The 14,769-nt window shown below is 52.1% G+C and overlaps 1 protein-coding gene across 3 annotated transcripts in view; it reads right to left on the bottom strand.

Moving 5' to 3' along the window:
* The window catches only part of Mad1l1 (mitotic arrest deficient 1 like 1), a 315,139-nt gene that overhangs the window by 46,957 nt on the left and 253,413 nt on the right, over positions 1-14,769 (bottom strand). For all 3 annotated transcript variants that reach the window (XM_057764608.1, XM_057764610.1, XM_057764611.1), the window contains one exon: positions 13,546-13,736. In XM_057764608.1, coding sequence (XP_057620591.1) covers positions 13,546-13,736 — 191 coding nt within the window. The remainder of the gene's footprint in view (positions 1-13,545; positions 13,737-14,769) is intronic.

Raw genomic sequence — 14,769 nt, 5'->3', positions numbered from 1 at the left:
TTTTTTTTTCCTAAAACAGTCTTACCAAGTTTCCCAGGCTGGCCCTGAACTCGCTCCGTAGCCAAAGATGGTCTTCAACCAGCTATCCCTGTGACTCAGCCTCCCAAGTAGCTATGATTGCAGTTGTGCCACTACGTTTGGCTTAAAGTCATCAAAATTTGCCCAGTTATAAACACACAACAATAAACAATATAAACACAAGGAAGCCATAAAGCCAGTTGCCGGAAGAACCACGGTATGTGTAAGGGTTGGGGTAAGGTTGTGAGTGAATTTCTCATCAGAACCCACAAGAGCCAGAAAAATAATAGAAAAAAAAAAAGTCAAGAAGCTAAAAGAAAATAAGATTGTCAACACAGATCCCAGATCCAGTCAGAGTGAAGATGAAATAAAAGTATTTTAGATGGGGGGTGGGATGGGGCATGTGCTGCTAGAGACCCACCTACGAGCAAGGGTAAGGAGGGTCTTTCTGCAGAAGAGCAAAGACTGGCACAGGGTGGTGGCAGGACTATCAGCGTGCGTGCACACTTGAAAAGGTGTTTGTGAAGCACTTAAATGTAGAAAATTTAAATGAAGAAGAAAAGAGAGATTTAAAAGATAATGGGTTCTCCAAAGTACATTAATGACATGGAGACATGGCAGAAGTTACACGTACGTGAGAACCCGGTCAGCTGCTGCTTTCCATCTGCTAAGTGCTGCGATGCTATTTATAGGAGCCGGGCTGTTAATTTGCATATTGGGAGTCCAGAGCAGGCTCTGCAAACCATCAGCGCAGGGCCACTCCTGGCCCACAGGCCACCTCTATACAAAGTTCTACTGGAGCCTGGGGAGATGGGTCAGAGGTTAAGAAAGCTTGCTGCTCTCTCAGAGAACCAGAGGTCGGTTCCCAGCACCTAGAAGAGGTGACTCACAAGGTCTGTATCTACAGCTCTGGGGCGCTGACACGCACTGATGGTTCAGTGAACACAGACCCCCATCCCCCTCGTGTGCATGTGTATGTGGCAGCCAGAGGAAACCTCAGATGTTTTTCCTCAGGAGCCATCCACTTCGTTTCTTGAGACAAGGTCTCTTACTGGGACCTGGGGCTCTCTGATTAGGCTAGGCAGCCTAGTGAGCCCCAGGGATCTGCCTGTCTCTGCCTCCTTGGTTGTGGGATTAAAGGCATGTCCAATACAATAACAAAAATATAGGTTCTGGGAATTGAACTTGGGTCCTCAGGTTTGCATGGAAGTACTTTATTGACTGAGTTATATTCTTCCTACCTTCCTGTCCATTTCTTTGAAACAAGGTGTTCCTGTAAGGCTGACCAGGAACTATGCAGCCCAAACTAGACCTGAATTTGCAGCAATCCTCCTGCCTCAGACTTTGGAACTACAGGGCATTTATGTATACAGAGATTATGGCTACACTGAAAGAAAGGCGTTCTGAGACCAGGCTAGCCCAAGACCTTTAGATGGCCCCATCTATTTATCAATAATGTTTTTAAAGAGCTTTGGAATGGGTTTCCAGGGCTCTTGGGAATGAACCTATACCCAAGATTCATCCCTAGTGTCTTGATTCAGTTCTAAGGATGCCTGAGCATCCTTGACCATGGCCTTTGCACACACTGCTGGAACTAAAACCAGTTTGTTCCTCTGTACTGTGCTGCCTCTTGGGGATATGACTGTTGACCCTGGAAGAAGATGGCTGTTTTGGGGTGGGTGTGAAAGTTTGATACTCAGCTCCACCCAGATCCTCTGGCCTCTCCTCAAACCCCTCTTGCCACAGGGAGCTCAGCATTTACTGTGTACCATCAACCCATTCTTTGCCCACCTGGGCAATTTTAGCCAAGCTCACTGGCCTCCCTGTTCTCGCCTTTGGCTGAGAGTCAGCTCTTCACACAAATCCAGCAATCCTTGCTGGGGAACTCTCTTGAGCATGAGCCCGACCCCAGAACAAGCTGTCTGCTGCTGGGGTCTCAGGGGCGTACACATTCAGAGTGACTCTGTTCCTGAACCACTGAGATCCCAGAGCCTGGGAAGCTCAGCCAATTCAACTGAAGGAATAAGGCAGGTTTTGAAGTCAGTGTGCGTTTTTAACAACTCCATTTGAAATTCAGGGGACCCAAAAAGGCAAATTCAAATTAAAGTGTCTATCTAGATCTCATTGTTATCTCGGCAGACAGGAAGCCTCCAGAAGCTGGCCTGTGCCATCAGGAGCCTGTGAATGGGCCTGATTGCCTGTCAGGGGGGAAGGGGGGGCAAAAGCAGTGCACTTCCTCCTCCACCCAGCTCTTTCTGCCCCTCCTGGACCTGCTGAAACAGCTGCCTGTCTGTCACCTACTTTCTAGCTGAACTGCCCACACAGAGGGTCCAGAGGACCCTTCTTCCTCCTCCCTTGGTCAGGCTGCATAGGGTACAGGGTAGAGCAGGGAGGTTGTGTGTCACTCCACAGATTTCTTCACAAAGATGAAAGTTCTGAGAAAGAACAAACCAGCATCGCATGGCAGCCTCTTCTCAGACGGTGCCCCTTTTAGCAGAAATATATTTAGGAGGGCCAGGAAAGAGAGCTGTGGCCAACAGGGGCTTTGTACCCAGGGTAACATTCAACTGGTTGGCAGGTTGTAGAGACAGGCTCCCTGGCTCAGGACCCCAACCTTGATTTCAGCTTCAGCACTAAGGGAAGGGACAGCTCTCAAGGCAGCGGGTCTCAGCCCTTGGTAAACTGGGCACAAGCAAAGCTGTCCAGCCCATGCAGTGTAGGCAGGGTCTGCCACCAGGTGGGTCACATAAGCCACACCCAGTGGTCTGTGGTTCCTCCAGCACTCCTTTCCCTGCTCATCCAGCTCCCTGTGGAAGAGGGATTCTGCGTTCAATCTGGGCTCCACAATCCTGTGAGTGAGCAGAGAGTCACCCCCTCCCCAGTAACTCTCCTTATCTGCAAAATAAAGAGACCAGGTGAGGTCTCTGGGGTCCCCCAGGGTCTTCACAATCCTATAAATGCAAAGAGGATAGGAAGAAGGGGTACAGTTTCCAGGATACCTGGGTCAGCTAGCAAGGAGACCCTCTCCAGAGTGGAGCTCCATCAGTGCCATACAATCAATTCATTGTGCCCCAGATGCTGCTGTCCTCTGCTCACCCCATCAGACCTAAAACTCATCCCTTCGCATCTCTGGGTGGCACTACCTGTTGGCCCTATTCCTGACTCTGGCCACTCAGGATACCCTTTTAGACCTGCTGATGTTTGAAGGAGTTCTACTGTAACCTGGCAGAAGTAGGAATGCCTGACTAGAATGTGTGGAGAGCCCAGGGTACAGGTACTGCTGTGAGATCTGCCATGCTGTGTGTGCTGGCATGGCTGGACAGTTCTACTCTGCAACCCCTGCCACTTGCACAGCAGCCCTGTAACAGCCAGTAGCTAAAGAAGATCTTGTGTCCCCTGGCTTTTGCTCTCTAAGCTGCTGGCTGTCGCGCTGGGGATGAGCCCTAGGTTGAAATCTCTGTGTTCCTTACTGATCCCAGTATTCCCCAGTCAGCCCCTCACTCTGGTCTGTCCAGGAAGGTGGCTATGAGGGCCAAACAACCGACGCTAGAGAAGCATTTTCCATGCAGGGTACAGACAGGTGGGCTACAGTGCATGCATAGTCAGGTAGAAGGAGGATCATGGTTGGAGCCATGGCAGCAGTCAGGGAGAGGGTAGATTATGGTGGGAGCCATGGCAGCAGACAGGGAGAGGGTAGATCATGGTGGGAGCCATGGCAGCAGACAGGAAGAGGGTAGATCATGGTGGGAGCCATGGCAGCAGACAGGAAGAGGGTAGATCATGGTGGGAACCATGGCAAGGTGGAGGAAAGGGGCTTGTTTGGTTGCCTGAGTTGGAGGCAGGTCCCTTGAGCTGGCCCCTGGGGGTAGTGATCTCTCCTGAGTGCAGGATACTTTAGGGTCTCTAACAAGATGTCCCTTAGGTGCCCACAACCTGAGCCTACCCTCTGCCCATACTAGGAAGTTGGGGTGGTTGTGTTGCCCCTTTCTCAGGCTCTCTGTTCTCTCCTGCCTTTCATAGCCTTTGTCTTCCTGTGCTATGGAGGAAGATGAACAGGGTACTAGGGCCTTCCAGTTCATATCCACAGTACGGGCACCAGGTGGAGGCTGGGTGAGTGGAAGCTGCAGGTGTCTTGGGGGCTGCACACAGGCAGAGCCAGGAAGGAGAGGCTATGCATGGGCCTGACACATGCTGCTCTGGGACGAGGAGCTCTGCACTGGCTCCTGCTTCCTGAGTTGTCCCAAAGGACACGTGTCTCTCATCATCTGGTTTCCCCAACTTTGTTCCTATCACTTGCCCCGTAGTCTGACCTTCAGCACCCAAACTTTCCACTGACGACAAAGAGCTGAGGGCAGTGCAGTAACTTAGTTCCTACAGGCTGGCATAGACACACCATCCCTAGGTATGCAATAGCAGGACCAAGGCCTCAGAGGGCTCCATGCCAAGGCGATGTTGTCTCTGAGAGCAGGAGCTTCTCCCGGCTCTGCCTAGACCGAGTCCTCCCTGGTCTGTCGCACTCTTCACCCACTGGACTAGGAACACCTCACAGGTTGAGGCTCCTTTGGGGCACTGGCGGGTGACTTAGGGCCAAGACAGCAAGACTGTGAGAGGTTCCTCTGTGAGCAACCACCCCTCCCCAGGAACCTGGAGTATCATGCCTGACCCGTGTGAGATGGATGCAGGGAGCAGGCAGGCAGGCAAATTTGCTCTGTGTGTTTACAAGGCTGCTTTGAAAAGCAGAGGCAGGGCAGCTATGAAGGTCACGTCTACACTACAGTGGAAATGCGAAAGCTTCATCGGGGAGCGATAAACCCTGAGCAAATCTCAGCCCGTGCCTACATACCCCAGCTGGATGCAGGCCCTTGCCTAGCCAGTCTACACCTCTTTAGCAGGAGCCATGGCCACAGATGCCCAACCTGATCTCATCAGAAGCAGTGAGCACAGGGTTGCTAAGAATGGTAGCCAGTTAAGAAAATTGGACCCATAGGGAAAGGCACTGAGGGGCTACACCACACCGAACCTATAAACAGGAGCACGCATGCTCTGCTCTAAGGTCTTGGAGGACAGCCACTGGTGAGCAGAATCATGGGAAGTGTAGTATAAAGGAGGGTCTGTGGTTCAGCTTCTAGCCTAGTTATTGTCTGGCACACAATACCTAGCAAGTGTTTGCTACCCAAATGTTTACCACTGATAGATGGAGAGCAGGCAGGGCCCGCACATAGAGGATCTCAACAGCTGGCCCTTCCTACTTCTGGCTCAGGATCACCCCTAGGGCCTTCAGGGGTGCAGAGCCACCCCCATGTGGTTCTCAAGAGGTACAAGGAAGTGGTTCTTCCACACCGTTCAGCCTGTGTTATAGTCTGAATATGAAATTCTCCCTATAAACCTGTTTGTTTAAACATCTGGTCCTTAGCTGGTGGCACTATCTTGGGAGATCGTGGAACATGGAGTGGTTTAGGCTACTACCACCGAGTCACCCCAACCCTTAACTGGAAGATTTCTAGGTAGGTGCTCTACCACTGAGCCACAGCCCAGTACCTCCTGGAGGATTCTAGGCAGGGGCTCTACCACTGAGCCACACCCCAGTCCCTCACTGGGGGATTCTAGACAGGGGCTCTACCACTGAGCCACACCCCAGCCCCTCACTGGGGGATTCTAGGCAGGTGTTCCACAACTAAGCCACACCTTGAGGCTATACCTGATTCCACTTCCAGCCTGGGCTCTCTGCTTCCCTGATCCACAAAGATGTGGGGAGAAGCCATCTCACACTCTTGCTGCTGTGGATGGAGCCACCCCAGCACCATGTCTTCTCTACCATGATGAGCTGTATGAAGTTGTGAGCCCAAGTACATCCTTCCTGCCTTAAGCTGTTCCCCTTAGGTGTTCTGTCACAGCAACGAGAAGTAACTAACCCAGCTTGTGTATACTTTGTTAAGGAAGCTTTGGGGCTGCCAGGGTCCACTGGGTACTGGTAGCTCCTGGGCACCAGAGGAAGGGCAGTAGGAGAGTCCAGGAACCCACTCCTCAAACATGACATGGAGCATACAGCATACAGCTTTGAAGTGCACATTCAAGTGCTGGGACTCCCACTGAAACCCATGTCATCTCTATCACTTTCTGACCCTGCTCTTCTGATTTCTGAGAAGCAGGTTCCATAGGGAAAGCCCTGGTGGACCAGACAGAGGCCGTGTGTGTGTGTATGTCTGTGTGTCTGTGTATGTGCCTGAGAGTGTGCAAGGAAGCAAAACAAGAGATGATGGAATTCCAGGGCCATTTTTGTTTTTCAGGGAAGCATTGTCTCAGTTACACATCTGGTGGACCTTGGTGTGCAGATGTGGAATGGGGAGTGCTCCTGATAGAGGGGTAGTGGAAGTCAGAGGCTGGCAAACTATGAACTGTGTGTCAATTGAACTGTGGTGACTTCGACATTACTGAAATGTCAAGAAAGCATGTAAAGTTTTGTTTTTTGTTTTTTTTTTTTGTCATGGAGCCTATTCATAATGAATAAAAGCTAGGCATTGAAGACGTCCTTCAGTAGACAAATGGACACAACACTTCTGGCACATACAAATACCTGCAATGGAAAGAAATGAGCAGGCCAGGTGTGGTAACCCACAGGAGGAGAGAAGATGACAAACTTGAGGCTATCCTGAGCTACACAGTGACATTCTATCTCAAAAAAAATCTCAAGGCTGGATGTCAAGCTCAGTGGTAGAGCACCTACCTAGAACCCCCCAGTGAAGGGCTGGAAGACGAGGTTCGGGGGGGCATTTGGTTTAACGTGAACAAAGTCCTAGGTTGCATCTCTAGTTCTGCAAAAACCAAAACAAATGAGCAGTCAAGTCCAGGAGAGACCCAGAGGAACCTCAAGAGAATGCTGCTGAGTGAAAGGATCCAGTGCACAAAAGTGCACAGAGGGTCCCACCTTCGGGACATCCCAGGAATGGCAGCATGATGGGCAGGAGATCTGTAGGAGCTGGGGTATGACAGATACTCAGAGGACTTAGAGACAGGGAGCTACCCTGTGGGACACAGTTGCAGCACACATTTTAGGGCACTGCACGAGCCCAGACTATTCCATCAGCAGAGTTCACCACTCTCAGTGCTGGACGGGATGGCTTTAGGAGCTGTAACTGCTAGGCCACACCTGAACAAGGTTGGCCAGCAGTATAAAAAAACATGGACTAGGCAAGGACCTAGGAGAACCTTATTTTACCCTTGACTTCTCTATGAACCTGATGTTATTCTACAAATAAATTTATTAGTTTTCACAAGAATACTTGGTACGCCGTAGAAACTCCATGAGATTCAGAGCTTGGTGCCATAAATACAGTCTTACTGAAACATGGCCACACCGTTGTTGTGCCTGTCCACAGCAGCAGAGCGGAGATCCTAGAAATTGGGCTGTGATGTCTTTTCCAGAGGAGAAATAAGTGTTGGCTGCAGGCTGTGTACTGGGCTTTGCCAGATACCTGATCCCTTCCTCTAAGAGGTTTATTTAGGAAATAAAAAAAAGAGACCCCAAGCTCTCTGACTAACCCAACCCTGGCATGGCCACCCTGTGGATGAAGGGACTGACCCAGGCTCTTCGGGTGTCCCATCCAGCATGGCTCACGCTCCTGGGCTGAAGAGCCCTGGGTACAGGACTAGGTGACACTTGCCTCCTCTCATCCGCACACCTGCAGTTTCTGGCAGCTCTGCACTATAAGGTGCAGGTGTGCAGAAGCTGGCTGCCTCCTCACCTGCTCTTTCCGTTCTGCGCGTGGGCTCTGCCTGCTTCCGCAAAAGCACGGCAGGCGGAATCCCAATAATACAGGTGGTGCTATGCCTGCGCCGAGGCTGGGCACATGGCTGAGGAAGTGCCCACCTCAGGATACCAGGCTGCAGGGGAATGGGCAGGAGCAGCTCTGGGAGGCAGTGGTTTGGGCATGTTCTATCAGAGCAAATGTCACACTGTGTCCCAGGCACAAAGCCCCTGTAAGGGGTCACACCGCAAGTCAAGCCAATCTCCCATTCGTGGCGCAGAGCCCACAACACACATTCCAAAGTTGTGGCCCAGTGCCATGAACCAGCACTGCTGGGGAGGAACAGGAAGCTCGGTGAGGTCCAGCCACTGGCCTGGAGGCCTGCTGCTGGCGCAGGAAGACAACTGCAGCTGGTCTCCTGCCCCCAGAGCCCTGACCACGGTGTGACCTCTGGCTTTCTCTGATTGGGAAAATGTGCCAATTAAAGGAAAGACTCCATGATGGCATTTGTATGGTGGTCACTGCCTCCAATCCTAGAAGTCCGGACAGAGGCAGGAGGACCTCTGGTTAAAGCCTGCCTGGGCTACAGTGAGACCTTATATTAAGAAAAACCAAAGCAAAACAAATGAGAAGAGGCTGGAGTAAAATCGCTTGCCATGTAGGCATGAGATTCAATCCCCAGCACCCATGTAAAAAGCTGGGCCCATGTGGATGAAGGCATGGACTACACTTTATACATGCATGCACTCTCACTCATCACCAATAAGCCCCTTAAGTGTGCAATCCTGTCCCCAGATCAGGAACTTGTGCTAGATGGCTAAGACACTATGATCCCAGAATCCAGGTCTGCGTCTGGCTGGCCCTGGGTTATAGTGGACTGTGGCGAGGTCACAGGCATGGAGGATGGGGAATCCAAGGTCAGGGCCACGTGCATCTCATGGGGTTTGCAGACAAGTCTATCTGCTGCTGTCCAGCTTCTCATTTTACTGTCTCACTTCTGTGACAGGAGTTTTTCCTTCTGGGCAGAGGGTCCTGGTGAAGCACAGGGAATGAGGTCACACCAGGACAACTGGGGACATTTGGTAGGCCATTGCCTCCAGGTTCAGGAAACTGGAGACTCTGGGGTCTAACTCCTCTCGGGAGAGGAGGAGTGGGCAAGATGCCAGGCTCCCACTGTGTGCTGGAACTAAGCTCTTGCTCCCCTCCCCCTCCCACAGCAGCCTTGGGAGGCAGCTCAGCCACCCACACACAGCAGAGGCTGGGTCCAGGCTGAGAAGGGAAGTGGAGCCATGTGGAACTGTGAGCCAACTCTCAATTATCCCAGCACACATTTGCAGAACCTGCTTGGTTGGAAGCAGGCCCCAGCTATTTCTAACTCTGCTTCAGACCCCTCCTGCCTGGAAGCTGTTTAGGGGGAAAAAAAAAAAGCAGAGCGGAAGTTATCATGAGCTTGCCTGAGCCTGATTTGGTCATGCCCTGGGTACAGGGGTCAGCTTGCCTTTTGCCTGGTCCCTATCCATTTTTCCTCTTCTCTCACCCACCCCCAATAGATCTTGTGAGCACCCTCTCTGCTAGCCAGGCACTGGCTGGCAGATAAGGGTTATGCAGCTGCTTCAGCTGATAGTGTTGCAGAGGGTATATAATGGCCAAAGATTGCATGGGATGGGCCAACCCAGCTCTAGAGTCTTGGTGAGATTCCTGCTGGAGGGCTCCACAGGACCAGCGCGGTCCTTCTGGTACTGCATTGAACAGGGGAATTTCTCAAGGCTGTGTGGGCCCATGGCCCAAAGGAGCCCCCATCCTAGGAAGAGCCCTTGTACCATGGAGAACATGGAAGCTGCAGACACAGGTGAACCAGTGACCCAGAGATGCTTTAAGGCAGCTGTTGCCCACCCCCTGCCCTCATGTTCCCCGCTAGGGGAGACGGGTGGGTGGGGCAGGACAGCCTGGGTCTGGGATCTTGCCTCCTCCTCTTTTGAGATCTGCCTGCCTGGCTTGCCCACTGTGGACAATGCTGGGCAACTGCTTTAAGGCCCTGCCAGGGACAGTAGCAGCAAAGACCCTGGTGTCATCAGAGGCTGCACACAGGAGGGCAGGTCACCTAACAGGGGCCCCTGGGTGTCCCATACCTTCACAGGGTCCCCCAGGGCCAGCAGAACCTGTGATTATCTGCACTTGACAGACGAGGAAGCAGATGCGGAAGATGCGGAGACAGGCAGCTGGCCAGCACCAGGGCACACTGCAGTGCTCTGAGGACCAGGGTGTGTCCAGCACGGGGTTCCCGCCCTCTCTTCCACAGCTGGATAAAGCCAGGCTGAGCAGGGCCAGGTATGGAGGAGGGGGTGAGGGTGGGGCAGAGGGGCAGACTCAGGCCATGCCATGCTTGCTGCGGCATGCCAAGGTGGCTAAGGAGAAAGCCTGAGCCAGAGCCCAGTAGCCGGCAAGAAACATTTCCTAGTCTCTGACTGAGCTGCCCAGAAGACTCACTGTCCTTGGCAAAGAGGAGTGGGCCACAAGAAACTGAGCGGGGTACATGGGGGACTCCAGCGGCTGCTTTAGACCCTGCTGGGAGACAGTCCCGTCGGTAAAGTACTCGCCTTATGAGTACCAGGACCCCAATCCAAGCCCTAGAGCCCATGAGGAAAAGCTGGACATGGTGGCCCCCTTGTCATCCTAGGCCAGGAGGAGCAAAAAGGTGGAGCCCTGGGCCTGCTGGTTCGCGAGTCTAGGCTGCCTAGCAAGTTCCAGGCCAGTGAGAGACTTTCTAAAAGATGGGTGGTTCTTACAGAGAGCGGTGGAGGTTTCCTGTCTCCACCCTACACACAAAGGTATGCACACATGCTCATGAACCTGTACACGTATGTGTATTGTTACAAAGAAAAATGGTACAAGGAAGGGCTGCCAGAGAGGCACGATGCAATTGTGTTCTCTCTCCATTATACCCAGACCTCTGCTAAGGTCACAAGACATAGCCCCTTCACCACATAACAAGTTCTTCACCTGTTTGGCCACCACGTGACGTTCACCTGACAGGTAACCACAGCAACACACCAACACATATCTAGCCACTACATATCACAGCTTCCACCAAGCCATTCCACTGTCTCGGAATGTGCATACGTTCTACTACCTGTCAAATGCCAGGTGCTGAGGGGGCCCTACTGTGGCTAGGTTGGCCACCTTGATGTTGAGGTGGTTTTGAACCCTGGGTGTAGCCAAGAACCCAGGAGAGGCTTCTTTACAGGCTCAAGCCACACTGGCTGGGGGTGGTGTTCATCAGCAGAGCACATGGGGCCCCCTTCTCTCCTCCGCCACAGTGAAGGAGTTGCCTGGAATGGAGGAGGGATGGCCTGCATCTGAGCCCCAAGTTGAGTGCAGTTGCCTGTCTGGCTGTGTTGGTGTCTCTGACTACTCCTTGGGTACTGATGTCTGGAGAATGAATGGTGGTGTGTGTGTGTGTGTGTGTGTGTGTGTGAGAGAGAGAGAGAGAGAGAGAGAGAGAGAGAGAGAGAGAGAGAGAGAGAGAGAATGAGGCTGGCTGGCTGCCCAGGCAACCCCAAGGGCAAGGTAAATGAGACAGAGGTGGGAAGACAAGTGAGGAACCGTGAGAGTGTGAAGACAGTGTGCACCAGGGACAGTAGTGGCCACACTCACCCTCATTCCTTTGTGTGCTACGAAAGCCACGCACAAAAGTCAAGGCTAGCAGCAGGACCAGAAGCATAGAAAGTCCCATACACGGGTAGGAGGCCACCACAAGTGGGCTTGTGACAGAAAGAAGGTGGGCAGAACATCTAGACCTGAGTAGACTGGAATTATCTGGATGGGACAGGCCGATGGGACAGAGCAGTACCGTGATGACTGTGTCTGCCTTTTGGGCAGGAGCAGAAGTGACTTACACTGCCTGGAGACAGGTTCTCACTGTACAGCCTTGACTGGCCTGGCTGAGAACTGGTTGTGCACACCATGCTTTTGAGAACCTCTAAAAACAGAATACAGTAGGACCTTGGGGTGCATGCTGAAGCAGGAGGATTGCAAGTCTAAGGCCAACCTGAGCTGCAGACCAAGTTCAAGGCTAACAAGTGCAACTAGTTAAGTCCCTGTCTTTAAATAGGAAGTAAAAAGGGAACTTGGAGAGGTAGTTAGGTGTCAGAGTGCCTGCCTAGGTCTCCAGAGAGGCTGGGAGCGTGGCTCAGTGGCAGGGTGCCTGCCTAGGTCTCCAGAGAGGCTGGGAGCGTGGCTCGGTGGCAGGGTGCTTGCCTAGGCCTCCAGAGAGGCTGGGAGCGTGGCTCGGTGTCAGAGTGCCTGCATACCTAGTATGCAGGAGGCCCTAGGTTCCATTCCCATACCACCAAAGAACGAAACAAAATAAAAAGCCTAGAATACTTTGGAATGCAAATTAGAGCTTGTCTACAAACACCGATGTAAGTGATGTGTTCATCATGACAGCTGCTCAGAGCATCTTCATTTACCAATCTTTTTTTTTAAAAAAAAAAAAAAAAACATGGAATCCCTACACTGTATTAAATTAAATACCCATCAGTGATCCTGAGCTATTCAAAGGTACACAAAAGCGAAGAAATACATTTCTGATAGCTTACTGACTTAGAGACTTTGGGCGTTCAAATATTTATTTACTTAGTCAAAGGTTTAAGAGTGCTAAGAAGTATAAAAATGGATGGATGAAATCTGAGAAATTCAGAAAGTCTCCGAGACACACCACGAAGTTGCATGGAGCAGTAGGTGCTGCATCTGGTGTGCCTCTGACCACCACAACGGGCAGCGTCCCCTCAAAGGGGCAGAAAGACAGATGGGTGGGAATAAGGAAAAACAACAAACAGGAACTATGTTTCTGTGCAAGTCTGCTTAAAATATGTAGGCAACATTGGGCATAGATTTTAGGTAGAAATGGAAGCTGGTTTCTGTTTCTGCAGGGCACAGACAGTCTGGCTACAGACTGTAGGAGGCCCAGCCACATGCGATACAGAATGGAGCTGGCTACACCCACAGCTACTGACCAGGCTCTTCCCCACACAGTCGCACACAACACTGGGATCACAGACCACAGCAGGGCCACATGCCATGCTGGTACCATAACACCATCCCAGGGACAGGGAGTAAGGGTGCTTGCCAGGGATGAGCAAGCCCTTGTAACCCCAGATTGGCAGCTATACCATTCCATTCTCGGCATCGACCAACCTCACTTCTGCTGGACCTGTTTGCTCTGAGAACTTGTGCCCATGGTCTGGCCAGGCCATGTCCCAGGCACCCTCTCTCTGGGGTATGTTGTTTTTGTTTCAATGAAGAGGCATCCCTCCTCAGGTGCTCACTGTACATGAGACTCCAACAGGTACATGCTTCCTGAAGACCACTGCCCCTTTCCCACCTTACAGGGCTTACCCAGAAACCTACAGGATCAACTCTGATACCTTTGGCCTGACCACTAACTAGCTGGCACACACAGCTTGTCCTTTCCCTTACGTGGGCTGTGCCACACACTGACCTCTGGCAGAAGTCTGGCAGTAAGATGCCTGCCATGCTCCTCACCATCCTTTGGGCACCTACTGCCTCTGGACAAGGTTGAAGTGTCCCAAGCTGTATGGCGGAGCCTGGTAGAGACTCAGAGTATGAATTAAAGAAAGCCAAGTAGACGTGACCCCAGGTCAGTGCCCCTCAAGAGTTGGGAGAAAGGGCCCAGCATGTCCCCTCCTGCCATGGAAGACTATGCCTTGAGGACATGGCACTGCATGAACTGGTATGGCGACACATAGGTAGTGCTCCCTACCTTGAAGATGAGGCAGTCGGACTGGTGCTCGGCATACTGGGAGGTGAGGCGGTATTGGCTCTCAGTGGTCACGTCAATCTGGTAGCCAGTCAGCGTGTAGCAAACCTTGCGGAACTCCTGGATCTTGGTCTGGAAAACCTCCTTGAGCCGCTGGTTCTTCAGCTCGGCACTTTCCACTTGCTTCCGCAGCTCTGCAGGGAGAGGGGCGTGGTGTGAGTGTCACTGGGCACAGGTGTGACAGGGAGGGTAGCCAGGGGAAGGGCAAGGATAAAGCATGGCCCAATTTGAGCCCCTGCTGCCTGAGGCTGGTGCCCATCCATGGGCTCTGAGAAATCAGGAGAAAAAGGACAAGGATCCAGAGAAGCAATGTGACCTTCTGGTGGCAGTCATAATAAAGTCACTATTTCAACAACAGTACTTAAAAAAAAAAAAAAAAAAAACCCAAAGCACAGTACTCTGAAAGACAGATGCTCTGACCAGATACACTGCTGGCAGAGTGACAATGCCCAGCAGGACATTACCCTGGTCACTGTTAGGAAGCTCTGTGGAACAATTGGTCATGTTTTGGTGGTGACTGGTCCCAGAAGGCTAGCAGTTTCCAGAGCCTGCTGGAGAAGGACACACTGGAGGATCATGTCTGCAGTGAGGGTCAGAGTCCCCAACCACTCTGGGCAAATGGACAGTCACCTGCAGCCTGAGCTCCTGTCCTGGGGTTGGTCACTTGCCCTGCATGAGCTAGTACAGCAGAGGAAGATAGACACAAGTCCACATGCTGGCCATCAGAGACCAGATGGACCCTCCCTGTCCCTCAGCAAGGTCTGGTTGGGTTTCATAAAACTGTGCCTAGATCCTCCTCCTCAACCTCCCAAGTGTCTCTGGTAGTATCGCTCAGGGTAGAGCTCCACCTCCCCATTGCTCGCCACGGTTTACTGGTGCTCAGGGAGAAGCCAGCTGTGCAAAGCCACCAGGAGCACACACAATTACCATGAATCTCTCACCCAAGGTGCCTGCTGAGTAATTAAGCCCTGATTTATGCCCCAGTTAATTACCTAGCCTGGCTCCACTCACACACACAGGGATTGTCTGGAGCTGGGCGCTTCCTGGAAGTCCTGCATGGAGCTCACAAGGGGAACCCCATAGGCCTGGGCGATCAGGCTCAGGAAGTGGGTGTGCGATGGGCTCATCTCATTGTGATGAGCGGCTGGGGTTAGTTAACATCGGCTA

Source organism: Chionomys nivalis, chromosome 3 (assembly GCF_950005125.1).
Source record: "Chionomys nivalis chromosome 3, mChiNiv1.1, whole genome shotgun sequence".
Taxonomy (NCBI): Eukaryota; Metazoa; Chordata; class Mammalia; order Rodentia; family Cricetidae; genus Chionomys; species Chionomys nivalis.
Note: the sequence above shows the minus strand (reverse complement) of the source record. Positions and strands in the feature narration are given on the sequence as shown.